Consider the following 27,515-nt stretch of genomic DNA (forward strand, 5'->3'; position numbering starts at 1 on the left):
CCATGTTAACCTTGGCCTTCATTCGCTTCCTAAGGTCACTACTCCAGCCTCGCTCTATTGTCTTCAGTTTCACGTCCTTCGCATGAAACTTCGTGATAGTACCTTTGTGTACACTGATGGCTCTTGGACTGTTGGTGGTGTGGGGTGTGCTTTTGTCATTCGCTGAGGTTTTTCATTATCAGCTTCTGGCACACTGCTCAGCATTTACAGCCAAGCTCTTTGCCCTGTATCGGGCCACGGAGTACATTTGGCAATGCAGGGTTATCAATTGCATCCTGTGCTCCGACTCACTCAGTGCCCTTCAAAGTCTATGTGCGCTGTACACTGCCCATCCCTTGGTGCAGCTGATCCAGGAAAGCTGTCACTTGCTCACTCTTGGTGGAACCACTGTGATGTTTATGTGTATTCCTAGTCATGTTGGTCTGCCAGGAAATGTGGGCTGCTGATGCTACTGCCAAGGCTGCAGTCCTCGTACGTCAGCCCACTAGTTCCTATAATCCCTGTAATGATCTCTGTGTTGCCGTCTGTCAAGAGGTGGTGTCCCTTTGGTGTCGCCAATGGTCCTCCCTCCACGGAATAAGCTCCAGCTTATTAAGCCTCTCCTAGTGGCTTGGACAACCTCCTCTCAGCCCTCCAGCCGGGAGGAGGTCGTTGTAACTGGGGTGGTGTTGGACACTGCCTTTTTAGCCATCATTATTTGATAAGTGGCACTACCCCACCATTTTGTACACATTGCACCCACATTTTAACTGTCTGCTACTTCCTGTCGGAATGTCCATTTTTTAATTGTCTGCGTTCCCACTTGGGTTTGCCATCCGAGTCATCGGCTGTTTTAGCAAATGATGTGTAGGCTGTTGACCGCTATATACATTTCATCCACCAAAGCAATATGGCGAAGGCCATTTAATTTTTAGTTTTGGACCTCCATTTCTGTATGGTGTCTTTTTTAGCACTTTCTCCACATCCTTGTTTTTAGCTGTTTTCTCTAATGTCACTTGGGACTGACGTATAGTAATTTTTGAACTCCTCTCTGACTTTGTGTTATATACTTTTGACTTGGGCGCGTATGACCTCACTTGTTTTTTGCGCACTAAAGCAAAACAAAACAAGAAGGGAGAATTGATAGTGGTACTCAAAGTACCCTCCGCCACACACAGTCAGGTGGTTTGCAGAATATGGATGTGGATGTAGATGTAGATGTAGATCATCTTCATTGGCCACTGCACCTCAGCGGCCCCAGTCCCCATGCGCCTCTTACTATCCTGCACTCCGGCCAGCCCTCCCACCCATATTCCTATTCCGCACCTGCTGCTTCCCTCCTAGCTGCTGATTACACGTGTCAGGCTCATGCTGTTGGTGAGTGGTCTCCTTTACTCCCAAATTATTTACATTCTGTTAGAACTGTTTTAGTGTCTATATAAGTTACTGTGCTGTTTTCCTTGTGTTCTTTTTGTTTTCTATTTTTTCTTGTTGTAATTTTTTTTTCTATGTTCTCACATTCTTTTGGAGGCAATTCCAAGTACTTTTGTTTAATTCAGCATATTCTTTCAAGTTTCTATCGTTGTTTAGGGGAAAACAGAGCCTTCTCATAAAGTGATTCATTTTTATTGTTTTTCCATTTGCTGACTTTATGTCTACATCATCTTATGCTGTGTGCTTAAGTATCTTTATTATGTGACTGCATTTGCAGCCATTATTCTTGGTAAAAATGATAATAAAAATTGTCACAAAAGATGAGTACTAATTATTCTTGTCATTCTTATCTACAAGATAAACAGTGCTGGTTCCCTTAATTCTCAATAAGATGTTTTCCTTCATGCTATGGGAAACTTCTACCATGTGTTCATCAAATGGGAGCTCTGCGATACTGTCTTTGATTTGCAGAGGTGACAGATTGTTTTGAATGGTCACCATGAAGGTGTGGGAATGGAAGATCTCCACTTAATATTTACAAAAAATGTGAGTGTAGGCTTCAGTTTAGAATGGCACAGTGTCTCCAGTGCTCAGCATTTCCCCTACAGCGCTTGCCCATAGCCCCCACCACTACCGCTCTTCGCATGTGTCTCATGCTGACTGCACATCTGTCGGCCGTGGTATTGTGTGTGGCTCTAACTTGTAGGTCAATGGTGAGATTATAAAACATGAATAGAAGTTGAAACATAATGTAGGCAGAAAAGGGAGGTGACAAAATGAAAGCATAGACATATAGGTGAGAGATTAAGGAGAGGGAAAAATTAAAACAAAAATAGCAGACATATGGAGAGTGAGAGATGTTCTTATAGGAGGATGAAATGTGAGCCGAAAAGCAGAGCAAGGATAAGTATACAAGCATGTGGAAAGAGAAGGGAGGAGTGAATATGAAAAGAAATTATAATCCTTGAATCCATTGGAAAAATCATTTGAGAAAATTATAAAATTATGAGAAGACTGAATGACTGGCCAGGATTTACTGTCAAGAGACAAAATTCTGACTACTTGTCACAGCCACACATAAAAGTACAAAATACTTACAACAATTTTAATTTTTAGGAAAGAATTATGTGTTTGGGAAATGTTAGGAAGGAGGTTCAGGTCACTCAGACCCAAGGATTAGAGGAATCCACTCAATGTCAACATCCTTGTACCTAATTAGGAGGTATCCCTGTTACTACTACTCCCTCAAAAGCCTTAATATGAGTGAAGGTAGCATCTTTCACAGAAATCTGATGCTCCAGTGTGATGAAGGAGGTAGAGCAAATTTGAAACAATGCAGCTGCCGTGTTGTACTGTGCATACAGAGAGGCTTAAAGGAAAACTGTGCTGATTCTGGTACTTTCATACTGGCATTTAAAGGGCATTTCCTACCAGAAAAAGTAGAAGTTGTGGTTTATAGATGTGACATGAAACCCTGTGTTCAGCCACCTATGAAGCATTTCAGATGATCCATTTTGGTCATACATTCGTGTCGTTGTTACACAGTGTGAGCACATGCATACAAACATCGTAAAGTAGTACAGTCATTGGACTGCAGTGGCGCTCCACACATAGTAAAACAATATCTATAATCTGTTTACATGCCAAAACGGTTATTAGTAGCCTGCAAAGAGTAGTCTCCAGCTGTGGCCTAATGCATGTATGATTATTGATGGGTTAATGAACACGTACATTTACAGATTAAGTTGTTTTACGATGTTTGTATACGTGTGCTTGCACTGTGTAACAACAACACGAATATATTTAACAGGATTGACAACGGCACACAAATGTGTCAGCTTACATTACATTGACATGGCTTAAAGCCGGAATATGTATGTAACATGGCTACATGGTTAAAATGTTCTGTATAATCGGCACAACGTCGAGATACATAATGAAACTGTAAAATAATTTTCTTAAACATTCTGTATTTTTCAGCAGCACTTGATAATGACCTAAGACCGAAATTGCAACAGTATATTAAAAACTTATAACAGTCACTGGCGTAAAGATAATGTCCTTCAAGGACAAGTGAATCCAAGTAACAAGTAGTTGAACGGAATGGACAGTGTCTTGAAAGGAGGATATAAGATGAACATCAACAAAAGCAAAACGAGGATAATGGAATGTAGTCAAATTAAATCGGGTGATGCTGAGGGAATTAGATTAGGAAATGAGACACTTAAAGTAGTAAAGGAGTTTTGCTATTTAGGAAGTAAAATAACTGATGATGGTCGAAGTAGAGAGGATATAAAATGTAGACTGGCAATGGCAAGGAAAGCGTTTCTGAAGAAGAGAAATTTGTTAACATCGAATATAGATTTATGTATCAGGAAGTCGTTTCTGAAAGTATTTGTTTGGAGTGTAGCCATGTATGGAAGTGAAACATGGACGATAACTAGTTTGGACAAGAAGAGAATAGAAGCTTTCGAAATGTGGTGCTACAGAAGAATACTGAAGATAAGGTGGATAGATCACGTAACTAATGAGGAGGTATTGAATAGGATTGGGGAGAAGAGAAGTTTGTGGCACAACTTGACTAGAAGAAGGGATCGGTTGGTAGGACATGTTTTGAGGCATCAAGGGATCACCAATTTAGCATTGGAGGGCAGCGTGGAGGGTAAAAATCGTAGAGGGAGACCGAGAGATGAGTACACTAAGCAGATTCAGAAGGATGTAGGTTGCAGTAGGTACTGGGAGATGAAGCAGCTTGCACAGGATAGAGTAGCATGGAGAGCTGCATCAAACCAGTCTCAGGACTGAAGACAACAACAACAATTCAAAACAATAAAAAATAATATATCATCATCGTGAACCTGTATATCATGGGTTGTACACCGAATAAAACCGTATGCATCGAATTCCTTGAGTACATTGTGACAGAAAGCTAAAATGGAGTACACATGTAGAAAAAATAAATCAAGCAACCCATTTTGTCCGACATCACACATTGCTGCATCTCTCATTGTGTTAACTTGAAGAACCAGATGTTAGTTCATGTTGAATACTTTCATTCTTAGTGGTTTTGTGAGCTTTTCTTTTGGAACAGGGCTAATACATTAAGGAAACTATTCATTCAGTAACAATGTGAAGAATAAGACCAATGTGAAGTGGTTGAGAAAACATTCTACAGAAGCCTCTTCAAAAATGTTGGAATTGTAACACTAACACCAACTCCTCAGTGATGCTTGTTGCTAAATATACAAATTGTTTTAATTGAAGCATGATGTACACAATTTGTATACTAGAAAGAAAGTAACTTCCATGTAGACCGCACCTTCTTCTCCAGTGTGCAGTCAATATACTGTAAAAGTCTAAAAGACCTTCTCATCAAACATGAAGCAACAAATTGGAAATCCCCATAAATCACAACACCAAAAACTTCAATAGTATCTATTTTCACAAATAGGTGATTATGTAGAATCAAGTACAGAAGATTCCTGTCAGCTGCATGACAAACGCCAGTGCTCTTTCTAAATAGAACTTTACGCTTAAGGCATGAAGATAACTTTTGTTCTGTGATACATGTTTATGTAATTTTGTAGATATTAAGCTAGACGTTGGAGGTAAATATCAGCTATTTAATGTAAAAGAGGAAGAAGCTTCTTCTTTTTCTTCTTCTTCTTTTCCAAACTAGTGGTTTTTGTGGCAGTTGTAGTATGTTAAATTTGATATTCATAGAACTTTAATGATCATTAATTGTTAAGTAGTTTTTAATAGTTGGTTCTGATTTTTAATGTATACATTTATTTGGTCCACGGCCCTTTATGAAATTTATGGATTACAATGAACAAATGAACACATGAAACCACTTGCATGGAATCTGAGTGGTACATCTTGATTTTTTTCTCATCATTCTATGAAAATGCAGTAAGTTTTCAAAGAAACCACATAAAAGGCTCTGTAATAAGCTATTGCAGTATTATGTGGGGAGACAACTCAAAAGAATTCTGTCATGCACTGTTTGGATCATAACATTTCAGCACAGTTGATACAAAAGGGTAATGAAATGCTCTCGACACATAAATAGGAATTATTCAAACAAAGATAACATTGTTTCCATGAAGCCCTGCAGGGTAAGCATGGAGAACCAGCTGTAGGGGTAGATTACACAAAATAGTTTTACCGTAACAGAGCTATAATTTCATTTTCAGGCAAAGCTTCTGTTGATATAAGCTTGCACGTGATTAGAATTTTGTCTGCAATCTAAACACAAATTCTTAGTGAATTTACTTCACTTTTCTCACAATATGGAGACAAGTGCAGAGATTTCCATGTATTTTGTTTGCTGTAACATCAGATTAACATACGGTCCATCCTGTCTCTCCTGAATCTTAAGGCTTGTTTCTAAGCAGCACATCAGAAACATGCATTCCCATCATAGTGAAATACTTTCTTTCTTTCTTTTCCATGGGTAGTTTATCTGAATCTCTCTCTTGTAGCTTGCAGTGTTATGTTATCTCACTTCTGTTTCCTTCATTATAATTACTTGTGTATTATTATTATTATTATTATTATTAGTAGTAGTAGTAGTAGTAGTAGCAGCAGCAGCAGCTTTGCTATTATTATTAGTTTGTTCATGGTTCTGTTATTCCATATTGCTTTAGATATATGTAATTATATTCCCAATCATATTTTGCCTTCTGTTCTTATTACAATACTATCTGAGTATCTGGTTTTGCCTGAATATGTATTTATTTCAGTTCTAGTAGCCCATCTGCCCTTTCCCCCTTTGTCTGTTCATCATCTCCTCCCCCCTCTCTCTGTCCACCTTCACCATGCTCCACTCTCTGTCCATCTCTCTCCCTCCATCCATCTTCTCATCCCTCCTCTCTTTGTCCATCTCCCCCTCCTTCCTCTCTTTGTCCATCCACTCCCACCCCTCTCTCTGTTCAACTCCTGTTTCCTGGTTGCAGTACATAGTACATCTCCCCACCCCCCACCATGCTTCTCCATTTCCTCCAGTTCCTTTTCCCTGTCCATCCCATCCTGAGCCTCTCTCCATGCTATAAAATGGTATAATCTTGTAGGTATATACAGCAGCATATGTGGATACTATCTGCTAAATGTGTTGCGAGTAGAGTCAATAGCAAATATGTAATAAATTAAACATTGTGCCTGATGCCAGTGTGATTGTGTGTGTGAATTTGTGTACTCTTACTAGAAAAAGAGCAAGAGCTCAAAAGCTTGTGTTGGTTGTTTTCATGCCACACACTAGTCTTCTAAAGGTAAGTGGTTGTGGTTGCAACATCTGCATGTAGCAAGACCTGAAAACCGGTTGCCTGACTCACCTTGGTGTATCATAGAGGTGGATTCAGTCACATGCTTTAGTGCCTTTATAGGTACATATGAAATGAGTGGCCAGTCTAATAATTTACTGGCAGGTTAGCAAATAATTAATATCATAAATTAATGGAGATATCCTGTAGGATTGATGATGCTGACCAAGAAGAGTAAATTACCGTTTGGCAGTGTATTGCTAAATTTATCATCTGTACTATCTAAATTTCAGGTTTTATGCCATTCTAAAGTACACTTGCTAAAAGTTGCCAACCCATTGTTACGTCATATCTGTTAGGGCAGTACAATGCAGATAAACAAGACTAACACATGTCTTTAAGATGAATAGATGGGCAGTTCATCTTAAAGACATGAGCGGTGGTGGCTCATGAATATACATTCTGGGAGTTCACTAATTTTTAGATTCAAATAAATTTGAGAGTGGGAAATTATTAGCATCTGCTGTATAACTGTTGTGCTTGTCAACAAGTTTATACAACTACAGCCATTGCCAATAACAACAACAACAACAATAATAATGATAAAGGAAGAATGGTTTTGGGGAATTTGTACATAATTAATTATATTTGTATGTAATTAAGTTTAGTTTAGGGTAGTAATGAAATAATGTGTAAGCTTTCATAACTGTCCATTTCATATTTTTGTGTAGTGGGAATTTTCATGCTTTTACAATAACTTTAAAAGGTGTTTTTCAATCTGGCAGTCTTTTTGTGACTCCTAATACTTCTGAACACTGTTTTCCAAGAATTAGAACTACTAGTTAGACAACTCACACACAATGGACATACATTAGAACTTGTAACTACAAACATGCCTAGATTCATCGACAGTGTCTATATAGAAACAACTATTATTGATTATGATATCATCATAGTGACAATGGTTACTAAAGTTAATAAACCCATCAAGAAGATCACAAAGCAGATAAGCTATTGTTAGCACAGCACTTAGACAATGAATGGACATAATTTACCTCCAGTATGATGGATGTGCTGAGATATCATGGGCAAAATTTAAAGTGTTTGTAAATCATGCTCTGGAGATGTATGTGCCAAGTAACTGGATTAAGGATTGTAAGAACCCTCCGTGGTTTAATAACCATATTCAAAAAATACAGAGGAAACAGAGATTGTTGTGTTCTCGTTTCAAAAAAGAGGGTGAAAATCCCGACGGGCAAAAGTTAATATAAATTTGTGTGTCCATAAGAAGAGCAAAGCACAAAGCATACATCTTCCACAGTCATTCCTTAGCAAAAGATCTTGCCAAGAACCCAAGAAAATTCTGGTCGTACATAAAATTGCTAAGTTGACTGAAGGCTTCTGTCCACTCACTTGTCGCCCAGTCTGGGCTGACAATTTAAGACAGCTAAAGGAAAGATGAAGTTTTAAATTTCAGATTTAAGAAATCATTCATGCAGGGGGATCATACAAACACACCAGCTTCTGACTGTTGTTCAGACTCTCATATGGAGGGCATAGAAATTGGAACCGTGACATAGAAAGCAATTGAAGGAGCTGAAAATAAATAAGTTACCAGGTCCAGATGGAATTCCAGTTTGGTTTTTGGAGACTACCCGTAGTCTGCATTTGTCATGAATCTCGCACCCAGCAAAAGTCCCAAGCAAACTGAAAAAAGCACAGGTGATTCCTGTATATAAGAAAGGTAAAAGAACTGGCCTCTATAATTACAGACCAATATCCTTAACATGGGTTTACTGCAGAATTCTTGAACACATTCCAAGTTTGAATAGAATAAATTTCCATGAGGCAGAAGAGTTTCAGTCCACAAATCAGCACTGATTTAGAAATCATAACTTTGTGTGAAACTCAGCTTGCCCTTATCTCACGTGATACTGTACAAAGCATGGAAGTGGGGCAACAGGCATCTTCCATAGTCCTAAGTTTCCAAGAAGTATTTGCCACAGCGCCCCACTGCTAGTTTTTGACAAAAGTTCGAGCATATAGTTTAAGATCCCAGATATGAGAGTCGCTTGAAGACTTTTTAAGTAATAGAAGCCAGTTTGTGGTCCTCAACAGTGAGTGTTGTTTAGAGCCAGGGTATCATCATGAGTGCCCCAGAGACGAATGAGAGAACCACTTTTGTCCTCTATATATGTAAATGACCTGATGGCCACAGTGAGCTGCAATTTACAGCTGTTTGTTGACGACACTGTGGTGTACAGGGAAGTATTGATGTTGAGTGACTGTAGGATATCCGAGATGACTTACACAAAATTTTTAGTTGGTGTGATGAATGGCTGCTTGCTCTAAATGTAGAAAAATGTAAGTTAATGCAGATGAGTAGGAAAAACAGTGCTGTAACATTTGAATACGGCTTTAGTAGGATGCAGCTTGTGACTGTCACTTTCATTAAATTTCTAGGTTCTACTTTGGAAAGTGATATGAAATGGAATTAGCCCATCAGGTTGGTAGTAGAGAATGTGAATGTTCGACTTAGTTTCATTTGGAGAATTTTGGGAAAGTGTAATTCATTCATAAATGAGACAGCATGTAGAATGCTAGTGCAGGCCATTCCTGGTACTGTTAAGAGCGTTTGGCATTCCCACCAGGTCAGATTAAAGGAAGACATTGAAGCAGTTGTGAGGTGGGCTAATAGATTTGTGACCATCAGGTTCAGCCAGCATGCAAGTATTATGGAAATGCTTTGTGAAGTAAAATGAGAATCCCTGGAGGGAAATTGACTCTTTTTCCAAAAGGCATTGTTGCATTAAATTAGAGAACCAACATTTGTGGTTGGGAGTGAAACAGGAGACTATTTTTGGTACAAGATACCCTCCTCCATGCACTGTACTGTGGTTTATGGAGTATGTATGTAGATGTAGATTCTTATAGTACCTGAGCAAAATGGAGGTGGCTCACAAAAATGTTGTGTTAAGATGGTCTTACATTTGTCATGGTCATTTTGCAACCTCACAAGAAATAAATGACAAAATATTACATAAGATAATATAATTTTAAACCACACTCATATATGCGTTTCATAACATGATAAGTATGTTAAATAGGTTTATTAGAATAAATGTTGCTGACTTAAAAGGATTATCTTTCACCCTCTATTCATTTTTGCCTTTAGATTTTACACAATGTGCACCATTTATTGATTAAATGGTATGCTTCTAATGGTAATTTACACGATAAATAAAATAGGTATTCAGCAGACTTAAAGTTTAAATACTCATCATTTGGGATAATTAGGAAATGAACCAGATTACTTGTACTGCTTTCACTCTACGAACAGCGCTAGAGACTCAGAGTAGGGTAGATGTGCATAATCGTACTGTCATAAAATTGGCTGTAATTTTTCATACTAGTAATTTTTTTGAAATGTAGCTTTTTGTGGTGCTTAGTGACATAACCAACTTTCATTTGAGACCTCGTATGACATGATAGCTCAAAGTGTTTGTTAGTTATTAATTTTCTGTTGCCTGTTGTAATATTCATAACCATAAATATTTGTATCTTTTGTAATAATCATTATAAAATTATGGTCCATATTAAAATGAACTCATCTCATCGTCACATCACTGCAATTTCTGCAGGGCCTTTGATTTTATTGTAGCATGTTGATAAGCTGTGGAACTTAGTTCATGTTAAAATTTGCAACTGCAGTATTACTGTCGACACTGACTAACCGCAGTTACGTGCCTTTCGACTCACCTCGGGCTATGGGAAGTACCCATACTGGTAAGTCGACTTGCTTGGTTACAGCCAATGTGTATACTTCTACATCTACAACTACCTCTCTACTCTGCAAACCAGTGTGAAGTGTGTGGCAGAGAGTATGTCCAGTACATCAGTTATTAGGACTTTTCCCTGTTCCGTTCACATATGAATCACAGGAAAAATGATTTTTTACAAGCCTCTGTGCATGCTCTAATTGATCTAATCTTATGTTCACGATCCCTATGGGAGTGATATTTATCGGCTTATAGCAAATTCCTAAGAATTATAAGTTAAAGCTGGTTCTTGAAGCTTTGTCAGTAGACTTTCTCACTATAGTTTACGTCTTCAAGAATCTGCCAGTTCAGATCTTTCAACATCTCAGTGGCACTCTCCCATAGGTCAGACGAACCTGTGACGATTCGTGCTGCTCTTTGCTGTACTCATTCAACTACTCTTGCTAGTCCTATTCGGTATGGGTCCCAAATACCTGAGCAATATTCTAGTGTGGGTTGCATGAGTGATTTGTAAGTGGTCTCCTTTGTAGAGTGATTGCATTTCTCTAGTATTCTACCAAGAAACTGAAGTCTGCTACCTGCTTTACCCATGACTCAGCCTATGTAATCATTTCACTTCGTTTCTCTGCTGTTACACCCAAGTACATGTGTGAGTTTACAAATTCCAACTGTGACTCAGAAATATGATATTCATAGGGTACTAAGTGTGAAGTGCACAATTTCATGTTCTTGAACATTTAAAGCAGGTTGCCAGCCATTGCTATCACTGTCTGACATATTGTTTCTACAATTTCTTTCAGACTCCACTTCATTGTAGATAACAGCAGCATCTATAAAAAGTCTGAGGTTACTATTAATATTGCCCACAAAATCATTAATATACAACATGAACAGCAACAAAAGGACTCAATGCATTTCCGAGGGGTACATCCAAAGTTACTTCTACATCTGTTGATGACTCTCCATCTGAGATAACATGCTGTGTTCTCCCTATCAAGAAAATCTCAATCCAGCCATATATTGCTCTAACATCTCATATCTAGGGACTGGATAAAGTCATATTTTATGCCCATATTCGGTGTTATTTTTAGGCAATTTCAGTGATATTTGTATCAAATTTTGGTGCTATTTTTTATGATTTATGTGCTACTTTTGTCAAATTTGTTGCTATTTGTGCAAAATTTGGTTCTGTTTTTCACCAGATTCGTTGTTTTTGGGAATTTCACTACTGTTAATTTTGGTGTTATTTCTCTGCCTTATTCATGTTATTTTCCTTTCAGTGCTTTTTTTTCAGCTAAGGGTTTTTTCTTTTTTTTTTTTTTTTTACTAGGTGCTATTTTTTTGCCAGACTTGCTGTTACCATTGTTGGTTTCCAATTTTACTGTTTATTTACCAGTTTCAGTGTTGTTTGTTTGCCAGTTTTCATGTTGTTTGTTTTCCAGTTACCATGCCTTTTTCTGGTTTCCATGTTGTTTGTTTTCCCACCTTGCTACCATTTTTGATGTCATCATCTTGACATATGCAGGGAAGCAACTGTCATTTTAAGATAATACACAAACATGAGCCAAAATGTGTTTTCAACATCAAATAAATATCAGTTAGAAATATTAGTAAATTACGGTCCTCAGATTTATAGAATATTTAACACAGGAAAATAACAGAATTCTCGATATTTCACGATAAACACCAGTTACATGCTATTTTCTGCATTATCATTTGTGCGAAATTTTCCTGCCCATATGCATATGATAATACTTTTCATAATAAGCATAGGTGCGAGAGCCGAACATCTGCTCCTGGCAGCCCATACCATTGCTACTAACAAGACATACCCCCTTCCATTTCCCCTTCTGCACAGGAAGTCAGCTCATAATTTCATAGACTGACAAAAGCCTTTATATACACTGACTGGAATGAAAAACACGGAGCCCAATAAATGAAATGTAATCATTGTTGAGCGGGTTATGTTGTTGGCTTTGCTTTGTGAGCAAACAATGAAATATTGAATGTGTATTGCATTAGCCTCAATTGCTGTTCCCCGTATAACCTGGAAAACACATAACTGAATGTGAGCGAATAATGTTTTGCCACTCTTGGAGCATTTATTGCTCTACCCTGAATTGTTCCTCTATAAATCAAACATTTTTGTAGGATCTTTCTGTGATTGTTGTTATCAGTTTTCTGGAGTAAACACGTTGTTAGGCCCTAAAGAAGCTGTGAAATCTGGCGCTTTGGTGGAAGATGGCCACAGCATGCAGTTTTCTGGAGTAAACATGCTGTTAAGCCCTAAAGAAGCTGTGAAAACTGGTGCTTTGGTGGAAGATGGCCACAGCATGCATTACATTGCAGAAGTACTGAGGACTACACCTTCTACAATTTCCAGAACTGTATCAAAGTATGGAGAAACTGGTGGCTTTGTAAGAAGACCAGGAACAGGCCGAAGAAGAGCAACATCAGAGAGAAATGACCACTCCTTACAACTTCAAGTTCTCTGCAACTGCCACACCACTGTTATTGAAGCATGAAATCGACTCCACCAGGTCCGAGGGGTGTTAATGCGAGAATTGTTTGAAGAAGACTGCAAGAAGGCAATCTTCAGTCTTGAAGACCTGCTACAAGTGTGAAACTCACCAGAGAGCATTGCACAGTGCTCGACTTTGTTTGCAACGGAATGTCTTGGGTGGGCAGTATAACAATGGGATTAATTGTTGTTCACCGATGAGTTGCGATTTGGCCCCTGATTGCCTGATGGAAGAGAAGGGGTCTGGAGAAGGCCAGGGCAAAGGTGTTCCCCTTGCACATTCTCATCCAGGATGGCCAAACAGGCAGCCTGGGCTTTTGCAGTGTCAGTCAGTGTCTTGTACACCAAACATTTCATCAGCCTTCCCCCCCACCCCCCACCCCCCCCCCCCCCCGTCCACACCGAAACATAAAGAAATATGTACGAGTGAGCTTGAGAAAACATAGTGGCAACAGTATGGGCCCACACCTTCAAACCCAACATTTGAGGAAAACATTACCTAAATGTTCTCTGGCATATATGGCAAAGTGTGATGGTGACTCATCATGAAGGTGAACCTAAAAGTGTCAGTAGAAAGTTTCATGTAAAAATAACACCACATAAGCAATAGTAATTAATTTATCCCTAAAATACAAAGGTATGGCTTAATGTTTCCACGCCCGTCATGAAGGGCTTGAAAGTTCCCAGGTTCACACAAATTTGACACAGATGAATGACTATTAACAAAACATACTGAGGGAAACACATTAGCTGATTTGCATGATTTTTATTCCTAAGGAATAACTATTGTAACAAAATACAATGAATGTAGATTTTTGGAATTAAGAGAAGCCTTGACTCATCTTGGAGTCTTTCAGCAGGACCCTTGCACCATCTATTGTATTGAAGATAGTTGTTCCCAAGATGAAGTCATCGTTGGCGCTTAGGAATGGGATGGGATAGTGGTCAGGAATGGTATGGTCATTTGAATTTATGGTATTTGCCACATGAGCATCAGGAATCGTCCCTCTTGGGGATGATGTGAAGATCTGAGGCCCAAGGGCTTTTGGGAGGGTAAAGTGCGCCGGTGTCGAGCAGCTCTTCAAACTCATTCTGTGTGATTTTGAATTTGTAAGGGGGAGGGACATATGCGGCAGAAAACAGGAGAGGGGGGGCTGTGGGTGGTGGCTACATAATGCACGATGTTGTTCTGAACGGGAGGCACTGGATTACCTGGTGAGAAGGGGAAATTGAACGGGAGCTGCAGTGGACAGACATACCAGAGGTACTGTTGACTAAACGACACTTTGCTACATTGGTGAGTAGTCAGTAATAACTGGTCAGTAACTTCAGTGACCGTGAAGGTTCACAGAAGTGAAGGCATTAGTTGAGCAAGTGGGTATGCTCCCAGTAAGTTGGGATAGCTGAACTGTTGGCAGCAGCAATTCAGGACAGGACGGGCCAGTATTCAGAAGTAGTTCGTGGGGGATATAGGTAGGTTAGAACTGATGTTGAAGAGGTAGTGAAAAGGGAACTGGCATTATTCAGATCCAGGATGAATAGATGCTGTGAAGTGATACAGCAACTGGACACGCCTGCTGCTAGTTACTGGGAGCAGAGGAGTTCACAATTTGTGGTGTTCTGTCTAAACCTCTGGTGGTACCAGCAAGCTTCAGTAAGTTTGCAGCAATTGTTGGAGGGGTGGCTAAAGCCTCGCCAGTGGGGGCTGGTTGTTGTTTTTGCATGGGTGGTTTCCTACAGGTGGGACTGGTCAGTGCATGGTGGTAAGTGGGTTAGGTGTAGGTGGGTGATGCTCTCAGTGAGTGCTGTCACCTTCGAGCTCAGATGTGTCAGAATCTGGTAGAGGTTGGGGTCTGCATGCTGGACAGATCACTAGCAATGGGGCACAAGCGACATGATGTGCACGGAATCTTGGGGTTGGGAGGAAAGGGCAGGTGAATACCTCTCATGCTGGCAGCTGCCGGCGGGAGCCACAGGATGATAGCTCGTGGAACACATCACAGCTGCTGCCAGAAGGGTATTCAGAGTCGTGAACAGTTTGCAAAGACACTTGCGTTGCCTAATAGTAAATGTTTGTGTGAGGCCAGGGAAGGAAAGCAGACAAGCCAGCAATTTAATGGTAGGCCTTTGGGAAGGACATGCAGTTCTGCCAGTGTTCAGATGTAATCCAGCAACAAAGATGGGGACTGTCTCTGCACTGGATAATAAGACACATGCCCATTACATCTTCAGTGATATGAAGCTGGGAATTATGTGCTCTTTTAGTTTAGTGTAACTGTGCCTCGGGGGGGGGGGGGGGGGGGGGTGTGAAAAGAAGTCCCAGACCTGGGTGGTGGTGGTGGTGGTGGTGGTGGTGGTGACTGATGACCACCCCAAACTTTGTTGCATTGCTCATGACAGAACATTCTGTGAAAACTGCCTCAATGGAAGCAGACCACAAGCATGGGTCCAATGGGTTGAAGGGAGGCGAGTGGGTGTTTGCACAACTGGGAGGAGGTTCTGTGGGGTCTGCTGGAGGTAGGACCACCATCCTATTGGTTAGCTGATAGTTGTTTGCGAAGTTCTGAAGCATCTGAAGTGCTCGTGGATGCTAGGGCAGGAGGAATAATGGGAGGTCGTCAGTTGGAGAGCCCATTGAGTCTGACCGCAGAAGTGATAGGGGCATTTGGTAGTAACATTGTAACTTAAAACAGTGTGTCATGATATGCAGTATGTTGCTAACAAAGAAAGAAAGAAAAGAGAGAGGGAGAGTGAGAGAGAGAGAGAGAGAGAGAGAGAGAGAGAGAGAGAGAGCTGCAGAAGAGTGTTAGCTAGACCGCACAATAAAGTGGTGGATTGGTCCAAGGGGGCATGTGATGGCATGCAGAGCCCATTCAGTGAGGTGGGGTTCAGGTGAGGGGGCGGATGAGGAGTGGCGGTCCAAGCTGAGGGTGGGATGTAGATGGAGAGTGGTATGCACACTGAGGGTGGAGGGGAGGCTATGAATTAAGGGTGGTGAGCAGGGGTGACAATTGGAGAGTGGAGAGTGTGAGCAGGATGTGTCCTGTTGACTTAATGAAAACTAAGTGTCCTCATGACCATGTGGAGCACGAAAAAAACCAGCATGTTCCAGTAATGAGACCTGGTGCTTGTTTTAGAGGGAGCCACCAGTGAAGAAAGTTTCGAGGCTCACACAAATTTGGCGGGACTAAAGGACTGGTAACAAAACTTACTGAAGAAAGCACAGTAGCTGGTTTGCAAGATTTGTGTACCTAAGGACTAACTATTACAACAGAACTCAATGAATTAAGATTTTTTTGTATTAAGAGGGGCCCTCTCTCATGGTGAAGTCTTTGGACAAGGTAAAGCTGCTCTCAGTCTACAGTACTTATTGCAACAACATTTGGCAACTCAAACAAACAAATAAGAAGGGAGATGGGGGAGAGAGTGACTTTATTGCACAGTGGCTCTGGAACAAAGTTTAAAGGTGAAATATGTATGAGCAAAAACAGGGAGATCGGGAAAAATTTGGTCTCACCTGGCAGTGATGGGAGCCAGCAGTGATGGACAAAAAAAAATCTTTTCTGGGTGCACTTAGTGGTCAAGGGATACCAGAGAGCTGTCTGGGAAAGAACCGGTAGTGTAAATCACCTGGTACTCACCAAGCTTCATTACACAAAACACTTCACTGCATATTATAATACAGTGGATGACACTAGGGGGACGAACTGGGATGCTGCCGTCAGACTTTGCAGGATCATGACAAAAATACTCTGAGGAATCTCAGTTCAAGAACAGGCATGGAAGATGCTGGAAATCTTCTGTCATTTGGCAGACTGGAAGGAAGCACAAGCAGTGGAGTGCAAGCATGAAACCATTCCTTTATATGAACTCTGGTAATGTGTGGCAGCTGAGAGCACAAGCCACCTGGCATTGTGACAGATGGGCTGCCGAGAGCGTGGCTAGGGGGGGTGTTACCTTGATGAAGCAGGAGCAGAGACTGGTGATTGTTGGGGGTGCTTGGCTCCTGGGAAGCATGATGGTCAGAAATCTACATGTAATGGAAGTGACCAGCATGCAGTGACATGTTGGCTGAGAGGAGCTTTCTGATTGCTGGTTTCTGGCTTCCGTGACACATCGTCTGCTGCAGTCAGTGGAGGCAGATGAAGGGAGTCATCACAATGCAGATTTAAAATGTGAAAAGTGTTTCACTTTTTGATACTAAGATTTGCAGTAATGGTTTTGCAATAAAAAAGTACAATCACCTAAAAAGTTAATCTTCCACATGGGAAAAATATATTAAAAACAAAGATTCCAAGATTTACCAAGCGGGAAAGCGCCGGTAGATAGGCACAATAAATAAAACACACAAACACACACACAGAATTTCTAGCTTTTGCAACCGATGGTTGCTTCTTCAGGAAAGAGGGAAGGAGAGGGAAAGACGAAAGGATGTCGGTTTTAAGGGAGAGGGTAAGGAGTGATTCCAATTCTGGGAGCGGAAAGACTTCCCTTAGGGGGGAAAAAAGGACAGGTGTACACTCGCGCACACACACACATATCCATCCGCACATACACAGACACAAGCAGGCATTTGTAAAGGCAAAGAGTTCAGGCAGAGATGTCGCCTACTCCAGTCCTGTAACCCGGAAGGTGTACACGATCAAAGGAAAGCCACGTGTGAAAGCACCCACATGATTTACAAACTGACCTGCCTACACTGTGACGCTTTCTATGTGGGAATGACCAGCAACAAACTGTCCATTCGCATGAATGGACACAGGCAGACAGTGTTTGTTGGTAATGAGGATCACCCTGTGGCTAAACATGCCTTGGTGTACGGCCAGCACATCTTGGCACAGTGTTACACCATCCGGGTTATCTGGATACTTCCCACCAACACCAACCTATCCGAACTCCGGAGATGGGAACTCGCCCTTCAGTATATCCTCTCTTCTCGATATCCGCCGGGCCTCAACCTCTGCTAATTTCAAGTTGCCGCCGCTCATACCTCACCTGTCTTCCAACAACTTCTTTGCCTCTGTACTTTCGCCTCGACTGACATCTCTGCCCGAACTCTTTGCCTTTACAAATGTCTACCTGTGTCTGTGTATGTGCGGATGGATATGTGTGTGTGTGCGCGAGTGTACACCTGTCCTTTTTTGCCCCTAAGGGAAGTCTTTCCACTCCCGGGATTGGAATGACTCCTTACCTTCTCCCTTAAAACCCACATCCTTTCGTCTTTCCCTCTCCTTCCCTCTTTCCTGAAGAAGCAACCGTTGGTTGCGAAAGCTAGAAATTCTGTGTGTGTGTTTGTGTGTTTTATTTATTGTGCCTATCTACCGGCGCTTTCCTGCTTGGTAAGTCTTGGAATCTTTGTTTTTAATATAAAAAGTTAATCTGGTATACATCTCAAAATAAAATAAATTTTTGCATGCATCTTACTACAGCATGTAAACATTTCTACCATTACCCTGTCATTTAAATTCTCATAAACTATGTTAAGGGACACAACTTAACTTTTTGCTTATTTGATTAATTATGTATTTGCTTTTACCTAATTAGCATCAGCTTTTGAAGAACATTTGCACTCAGGACCATATTCAGGATCATTATCTGATTTGTAGTTACCTGTATTACCCTCAGATCCTTGTAAATCAACCATAAAAAGTATTTTCATGGCATGAACACTGCATTACTACTGGCAACCATGTTTTTGGCATCCACCACTGTTTACAGGCATACATCCCGACAAAGTTGCCATTTGCAAGAATCTGAAATCGGAGAAAGAGCTGTCATTTCTCAGTCTGTTGTGAAAACTGGCAAGTAATATGAATGAAGCACATCACTTATAATGTTTTACTTGCAGTAACTGTGTTTCTTATCGACTACATCTTACCACTGTTTACCGTCAAGGTCTTCATATAAGTTCAAGACCCTTGCCACATTTTTCTCTCTGCATGTGAAGGCTGATCTCAGGAACTACTGTAGGGATATTGATACGGTGCCCACTAATAGATAGAATGAGTCACTAGGAATGCTTTTGGACACAGGGGATAGGTATAAGGGCCACCCAATTGCAGCACCACACTGGCGCAAGGTACCGCTACTGGGAGGCCAGCAGTAGAGCATCTGGCCACAAAGTTTAAAAAATTCATCAAATCCTGAAAAAGTGGACCCAGTACTACATGGCATAAATGCTTGGTAAAAGGAGAAAGAATTGATATAAGTAGATTTTAGAAACTCTTAGATTAATACAGTGCTAAGGTTACAATGAAAATGGTGAATTTTAGGGATCAAGTGATATTGTTTTATATTGAACGAATAATCATTGTTATAATATCCAAGTAGTCTGAATTAAACTTGATGCTTGTACTTGCACATTAAAGTTTCAGGTAGCTATAATTGGATAGCTCATAAGCTGATTCTTTGCTTAGTTCATAATGACACAGTGTTAACCTGAGTATACTCTGTCTACTACCCCATGTTTGTGACTTAGCTGAAGCATGTGGTTTCATAGCCATATAACTAGTCATTAAGCTGCTCATGGTTCCTATTGATAACTTTTATATTATGATATTACTTTCATGTTTAATTTCAAATTTGGTAATAATTATTCATTATTTTTGTAGTGTTTGTGGCCGCAGTTAGACTCGAGACATGTTGATGAGACAGTACCTGCAAAACCAGATGCTGAGCCTGTGAGAGTCATGTTACTAGCTGACACACATCTGCTGGGTTCTCGGAATGGTCATTGGTTTGACAAGTTAAGAAGGTAGATGCATAATTTATTACTATAACTATTTTTTGTTCTTATTCTTTAATTATTCATATTATTGATATTCTTCTTGGTCAGCTGACTCCTTGTATTCTGTGGCATCAGGAAAAAGGATACTCAATTTGGACCACTTTTAGCTTCCACTTTATCTGTACACAGCTTTCATTTCTAATTAGAGATCCTGTTATTCATGGAAGAGTTGTTTTTCTGAATGCCTGGGATGAATATGGCTTTTGAATGAAGAACCTGTAAACTGTCTGAGGCTTGAGATACTGCACCCAGTCATGACCAAATCCAATACAGCACGCTCTGACATTTGCAAGCAGTGTGAAAGGAAGTCATCCTCGAATGCTTCAGTTTGATATTTCAGCCATGCTACTTTCCCAATTCATGGACAGAGGCAATTTGGATGCCTCTCCTCAAATCAACAAAGGATTGAATTTGTTTCAGTATTTACCAAATTGTCACCTTAACTAGCTGTGTGTGAAAGATCCTTGAGTGAATTTTTAATAGTCATCTGCCCTGGGTGTTAAAGGACAGGTAACCCTTTAGCCACACTCAGTGTGGATTCATAAAATTTCAATCCACTGCCAATAGCCTGACCCTTGGCTTTTCAACAGGTTTTCCTGTATACACATCACTGTATTGCTATATTTTTTGACATCGGTAAAACAAATGACACTACTTGGAGACACAGTAAGATGCATGACACTATTTGGAAACACAGTATTCTAGGGCACCTCCACTGATGAGGCTTTCTTCCCATCTTCATATGAGCCTTCCTATCTAAGCACTTTTTTATGTCCTGAGTTGTTGACATGCTGTCGGATTGTTTTGAGCAGGAGAATGGTGTTTCTCAGGACTGTGTTTTAAGTATTAGCCTCATTGCAATAGCCTTAAACAGCATCTTGTTTATGATAGGGAATCTCTGCAGATACATTTGAGTGTGTGTGTGTGTGTGTGTGTGTGTGTGTGTGTGTGTGTGAGAGAGAGAGAGAGAGAGAGAGAGAGAGAGAGAGAGAGAGAGAGAGAGATTTTGCAATTCAGTCATTCTTGTCATATTTTTAATTTACCTGACCAGCATGTGAGGGACACCATGAAATTTTATAGACTCGGTCAGGTTTATAGGCCCCATTTTTTACTCCAAACACCTGAGAGACTGAAAGCCAGGACTTGGAAGGCACTGAATATCACAGGTCTTGCAGAATGGACAGGAAGCGTCTGCTCCAGATTTGTAGGGCTTTCATGCAAACACTGCTAGACTCTGAGTGCACAGTGTTTGAATCAGTTAGGCTTTCTTATCTGAAGATCATTGATGCTATGTTCCATGATGGGATAAGGATGATCATGGGTGCTTACAGTATGAGCCCCATACCCAATCTGTGTGATGAAGCTGGGGAACTGCCATTCACCATCCAGCAGCAAGCAGCTCCTCGTGGTGCATCAGGCTTGAAAGCTCCTCACTGCTCTAAATCCATAAGCAGTTTTTTTGTCCATGTGCAGCATGTCCATTATGGATCCAAATTTGGCATGTCTGAAGTCACTTGGTGTGGAGCAAGTACAACCCCAAATCCAGGATTTTAACCACCTGCAACCCAGTTACTGCAGAGACCCAGAGTAATTTTAGATTTAGTACAGTACAGGAGAGGCAGCACTCCTGCATATGTTTTAATACATTATTTATGACATTTTGACAGAGCACCACAACTCCATAGCTGTTGTTTATGGATGACTCTGAACAGGGGGACTCGGTTGGTTGCTCAGTTGTTTCTCTTGATCATGTCCTCAAGATCTGAATGTGTCAAGACTTTACTGTCTTTGATGTGGAATTATACATAATCTCGCAGGTACTGTGGCAGATGATAAGTGTTTAGAGTGCTAAATTCCTAGACTGCTCCGACGATGGTTCAATCCCGTCTCCGGCCATCCTGATTTAGGTTTTCCGTGATTTCCCTAAATCGCTTCAGGCAAATGCCGGGATGGTTCCTTTGAAAGGGCACAGCCGATTTCCTTCCCTCTCCTTCCCTCACTCGAGCTTGTACTCCGTCTCTAATGACGTCGTTGTCGACGGGACGTTAAACACTAATCTCCTCCTCCTCCTAGACTGCTCCAAATCCCCGAGTGCCGTTCACTCTGTATAATGCTTGTACCCAGCAGATAAAGTAGACCATAATATACAGGATGCCCTTCTCCACCTACACAGGCTGGAGAAGGAGGTATCTTTGTGTTGGATAACAGGGCAATGGGTATTATGGAGAACAAAAGGGCAGATGTAGCAGCCAATGAGGTATATCATGATCCAAAGACACTTCAGTGTACCATCCCCCTACATGCTGTCAGCTCACTGTTGAGGTACACAGTTATGCATGCCTGCAGAGAGGCTGGAAGTGATGGACAATAAGCTGCGTCTAGTAAAGCCTGCAATGTGGCTGTGGTGTACCTTCTTCCAGCCATGCAGACAGGGTAAGGTCCTCCTTACTCCCAGTCATGCAGACAGGATAACGTCCTCCTTACTCGTCTTCACATAGGCCACAGCTGTATGACATATGGCTTCTTGATCCAATGAGAGTACTTCCCAATGTGTGGTGCTTGTGGCAGACTGTACTTTATCTTTGGACCAAAGGGTGTAGCTCACTTTCCAAAAGATTTGCCATCTGTTTTAATTAGGAGTCAAATAAACTGGATACAACTCTTAAGATTTTGTGAATTGTCCGACTTTTACTTGTTCCATGAAATTTTATTGCGATGTTTGTAATGTGCTATCAGAATAGCCGGATTATTCATGTATTTTGTAAGTTATCAGCCCCCCCCCCCCCCCCCCCCCCCAATATATTTCTGTGAAAATGTTTTGGTTTTCTTCTTGTCTTACTTTGGTTTACTAAATAGTTTTAGAACATCTGGACGATATAACTCTGTCTTGTCTGATGTGAGCTAGTTTGATTGTGCAGGTGATCATAGGGGTGAGATAGAGGGAGAATGAGTACAATTTTAACTTGGATTGCATTTTATCTCTCTCTCTTTCTTGTGAATTATTGATTATTGTAACTAGCAACTGTAGGTATCATGAGAGAAAGCAATCAGCTGAGAGAAAATAATTTTTTTTTGTATCAATCACAAAGCAAGTAGTAATTTACTCTATATTCATTTTATTACTATGTAAATGTAATTCTGTTTGTTTCCACAACACAGCATGAAATATACATTTTATGACACTCAGTAATGCTTTATCATTTGGGCATTAGGACACCCCATGAATACTAGGTACGAAACATCAACCACAGATAACAAATTATTTATCATTGACATCTGTAAATGTACATGAAACTTAGCATAATAATGTGTTGTTGTATTCTGTATGGCAACTTAACATTGATTTGAGGCTTGCAATGTGTAGCAACATGTTGAACCCTATAGTGAGAGTCATGTGCCATAAATTAAAGCTCATTTGTTGACAGTATTATGAAAAGGAAAGTAGGAAAGTTGCTACTCACCATACAGCGTAGATGCCGAGTCGCAGATAGGCACAACAAAAAGACTCTTACACTTAAAGCTCTCAGCCGTTAGGACCTTCGTCAACAGTAGATCACGATCACACACACACACACAAACACACACACACACACACACACACAGTTTCAGGCAACTGAAACCACACTGCAAGCAGCAGCACCACTGCATGATGGGAGTAGGTTTGATATGGACGGAGGTACTGACGTAGCCATCTTTTAGGCAGAGGTCAGCATCAACACTCATGCTCATAAATTAAGGATAATGCTGATACATGGTGAAACAATGCTCTGGTGGGCAGTTTGCAGGTTTAAATCACCTTGGGGTATGACCATGCGGTGCATTTGACCTGCGGTCATCTCAAGGTGGCAGAGGTGTGTTGGTGCATGTCAGTGTACAGTGCTGGGAGTAAGTGTGCAGACGTTTTCAGATGTTCTAATGGTGACAGTGTGTTGAAAATGGCTCAAAGGACACATATTGATGACGTTTGAGGGGTAGAATACTATGGTGACTGGAGGCTGGTTAAACACAGCAGGTTGTAGCACGGGCCCTCCGTGTGCCACAAAGTGTGATCTTAAGATTATGGCAATGATTCCTGCAGACAGGAAACATGTCCAGGCGCTACAGTACGGGATGTCCACAGTGTACAACACCACAAGAAGGTCGATATCTAACGATCAGTGCCCGCAGATGGCCACGGAGTACTGCAGGTAGCCTTGCTTGGGACCTTAACGCAGCACTGGAACAGTTGTCTCCAGGCAGACAGTTTACAGATGACTGAACAGACATGGTTTATTCGCCCGGAGACATGCAAGATGCAGTCCACTGACCCCTGGTCACAGGAGAGCCTATAAAGCCTGGTGTCAAGAACACAGTACATGGTCATTGGAACAGTGCTCCCAGGTTATGTTCACAGATGAGTCCAGGTATAGTCGGAACAGTGATTCTTGCCGGGTTTTCACCTGGCGTGAACCAGGAACCAGATACCAACCCCTTAATGCCCTTGAAAGGGACCTGTATGGGGGTCGTGGTTTGATGGTGTGGTGTGGGATTATGATTGGTGTACGCACACCCCTGCATGTCTTTGACAGAGGAACTGTAACAGGTCAGGAGTATCGGGACATCATTTTGCAACAGTATATCCACCTTTTGAGGGGTGCAGTGGGTCCCACCTTCCTCCTGATGGATGATAACACACAGCCCCACAGAGTTGCCATCGTGGAGGAGTACCTTGAAACAGAAGATATCAGGTGAATGGAGTGGCCTGCATGTTCTCCAGGCCTAAATCCCATCGAACACGTCTGGGATGCTCTCGGTCAACATATCACTGTATGTCTTCACACCCGTTAGACAGTTAAGGAGCTCCGACAGGCACTGGTGCAAGAATGGGAGGCTATACCCCAGCAGCTGCTTGACCACCTGATCCAGAGTATGCCAACACATTGTGCGGCTTGTGTATGTGTGCATAGTGATCATATCCCATATTGATGTCGGGCTACATCCGCAGGGAACAGTGGCGTTTTGTAGCACATGTGTTTCAGGACAGTTTTCTCAACTTATCAACAATACCATGGATTGTGTCATGTGTGTTCCTTACGTGCCTATGCTATTAGCACCAGTTTTGTGTAGTGACACGTTGTGTAGCACCAAATTCTGCAATTATCCTTAATTTATGAGCATGAGTGTAGGAAGGTAGCTGGAAGTGTTGAGTAGGACCAAGTGAAGCAAATGGGGGAGAAGTTGTTGAGGTCCTGGAGGAATGTAGAAAAGGTTTCCTTGCCTTTGATCCAGACAGCAAAGATATCATCAGTGAATCTGAACCTGGTGAGGAATTTAGGAAGGATTCCTCAAGATGGCCCATGAATAGAATGGCATAGGATGGTGCCATGTGGGTGCCCATAGCCGTTCCCCGGATTTGTTCGTGGGTAATGCCTTCAAAGGAGAAGTAATTGTGGGTGAGGATATAGTTGGTCATGGCAACTAGGAGGGAGATTGTTGGTTTGGAATCCGTTGGGCCTTGGCAAAGGTAGTGTTCAATAGCTGTAAGGCCATGGGCATTAAGAACATTAGTACACACCAGTAGTGATGTGATGGGCATCATGTGGTAAAGGGACAGGAACTATGGAGAGTCGGTGGTGGAAATGATTGGAATCTTTTATATAGGAAGGTAGGTTCTGCGTAATAGGTTTAAGTTGTTGGTCTAAGAGAGCAGAGATTATCTCAGTGGGGGCACAGTAACCAGCCACAGTGGGGCATCCTGGGTGGTGAGGTTTATGAACTTCAGGAAGTGTGAAGAAGGAAGGAGTGGTGGGGGTGAGTAGAGAGATGGACTCCAGGGAGAGGTTCTGGAATGGGCCTAAGGTTTTGAGCGGTAACTCAAAATCCTGCTGGATATCTGTTATGGGGTCACTGTGGCAAGGTTGGCAAGTGGAGGTATCTGACATCTGGTAGAGTCCTTTCACCAAGTAATAGTTGCAGTTCAAAATAACAGTGGTGGAGCCTTTGTCTGCAGGTAGGATTATAAGGTAAGGATCAGTTTTTAGATGGTGGACTTTAGTACTTTCTGCAGATGTAAGATTAGTTTGAATGTTGAGGGATTTGGGGAATGATGGTGAGGTAAGGTTCAAGCTTAAAAAATTCAGGAAAGTTAACAGGGTGTGATTTGATGGCAGCGGGGGTGGATCACAGTTGGATGGAGGAGTGAATTGAGTTAGGCAAGGTTCAGTATTGGTCTTTGGTTGAGTCTGATTGGTAGAGTTGGTGGCGAAAAAGTGGGGCAAAGGATGAGGCCTTTGGAAAGGACCGATTTTCTGTGGGGCTAAGGCGTCTGCAGAATAGATTCATAACTGTGTTATGGGTCTGCTTAGGTTCTGGTTACGGTGTGGTGGAGGGTGGGGTAAGTGTTGTGGGTCTGCAATACAGGGTTTGTCAGCTATGAGAAGACGTGGATAGGTTTGGAGGTTGTAGTCAAGGTGGTGGACGGTTGTATTCCGAGGCAGGAGTAGAAAGTGAGCAGGATGAAGAGCTTTTTGAGGTGGTATTGTGCATGTTGCTCAAGTTCTTGCAGGGCAAGAGTTTCAATTTGTGTTGTGTGTTCCAGAAATTTGTGCTTGCTTAGCAGGAGAATTTTGTGGATGGAGAGAAGGTACTGCAAGGTGGTTTGGGCTCATTTGATATGGTTTTGCAGGAATATGTTGGTGAGGGCTAAAGATTTGTGGAATCTAAGCAGATGAAGGTTATTGTGGAAGGAGGGGTGGCAGCAAGAGATGGGTAACTTGATGGTAAGGCCATTTGGGAGAATTCCATGAGCAAAGCAACAATACAGGAACAGTATGTGGGACTGGGATCTGTCTAGGGATAAGAAAACTTTTCTGTACTGATATCTATGGTGGTGGAAAAAATGCAAAAAATCATGTAAATAATGTAGAACCATTTCTGAAAATTTTCACAAAATTATAACCAAGTATGTGTGAAAATTCACGAAAAGGACGAAATGGATGCAAAAGGGGGAAAAAAGATGAAAACTGAGGTAGTTGACAATAGTGGAAGGTGGAAACTCACTAAAATTGGCGAGAAGTCACAAGGGTCAAAGTAAAGAATAAACAATAAAAAAATATTTCTTATTGTGGGCAGCAGGTCTGAGGGTGGATAAGTGCGAAGAAGGTGAACAGCAGATGTAACTGGATGGTGGAATTAGTGGGTGTGAACTGCGACAGAATGGAGAAAGAGTGGAGGGTGCAGAGGGGTTCATAGGATGAGATACAAGATTGTGTGGCACCAGAAAAGTGCCGGAATTAACATGGGAAAATGGGGGAAATGATGCAGACATAGTAATCAATTTGACGGTATAAGATTAATTATACTGGCGGGAGTAATGTGGGACATAAGATGCTACACCAAACATCAGTGTGGTCTCGTAGCCATCTTTTGTGAACTGCCGAGATAGTTGATGCAGTGTGGCTCATAAGTAGTGTGTGCAGTGCAGTTTTTAAGGTGAGAAGACAAACACAGGAAAGAAGAGAAAGAAGCACTGACATTAAGTATAGTGACGTAAAAGAAAATAGTAACAAAGGAAAACAGCACTGGGCTAGGATTGAAGAAAACCGATCAGACAAAAATCAAACAATGGAAAATCCAGGATGGAATGCAACAGTATTATGAAAAGGAAAGTTGCTACTCACCATATACTGGCGATGCTGAGCCGTAGATAGGCACAACAAAAGGACTCATATAATTAAAGTTTTTGGCTGTTAAGGTCTTTGTCAACAATGGAAAAC

General features: G+C 41.3%; 1 protein-coding gene across 3 annotated transcripts in view; it reads left to right on the top strand.

Moving 5' to 3' along the window:
• The window catches only part of LOC126271894 (metallophosphoesterase 1), a 118,660-nt gene that overhangs the window by 26,317 nt on the left and 64,828 nt on the right, over positions 1 to 27,515 (top strand). For all 3 annotated transcript variants that reach the window (XM_049974275.1, XM_049974274.1, XM_049974276.1), the window contains exon 2: positions 19,586 to 19,728. In XM_049974275.1, the coding sequence (XP_049830232.1) occupies positions 19,586 to 19,728 (143 nt within the window). The remainder of the gene's footprint in view (positions 1 to 19,585; positions 19,729 to 27,515) is intronic.

This window comes from Schistocerca gregaria, chromosome 5 (genome assembly GCF_023897955.1).
Source record: "Schistocerca gregaria isolate iqSchGreg1 chromosome 5, iqSchGreg1.2, whole genome shotgun sequence".
Taxonomy (NCBI): Eukaryota; Metazoa; Arthropoda; class Insecta; order Orthoptera; family Acrididae; genus Schistocerca; species Schistocerca gregaria.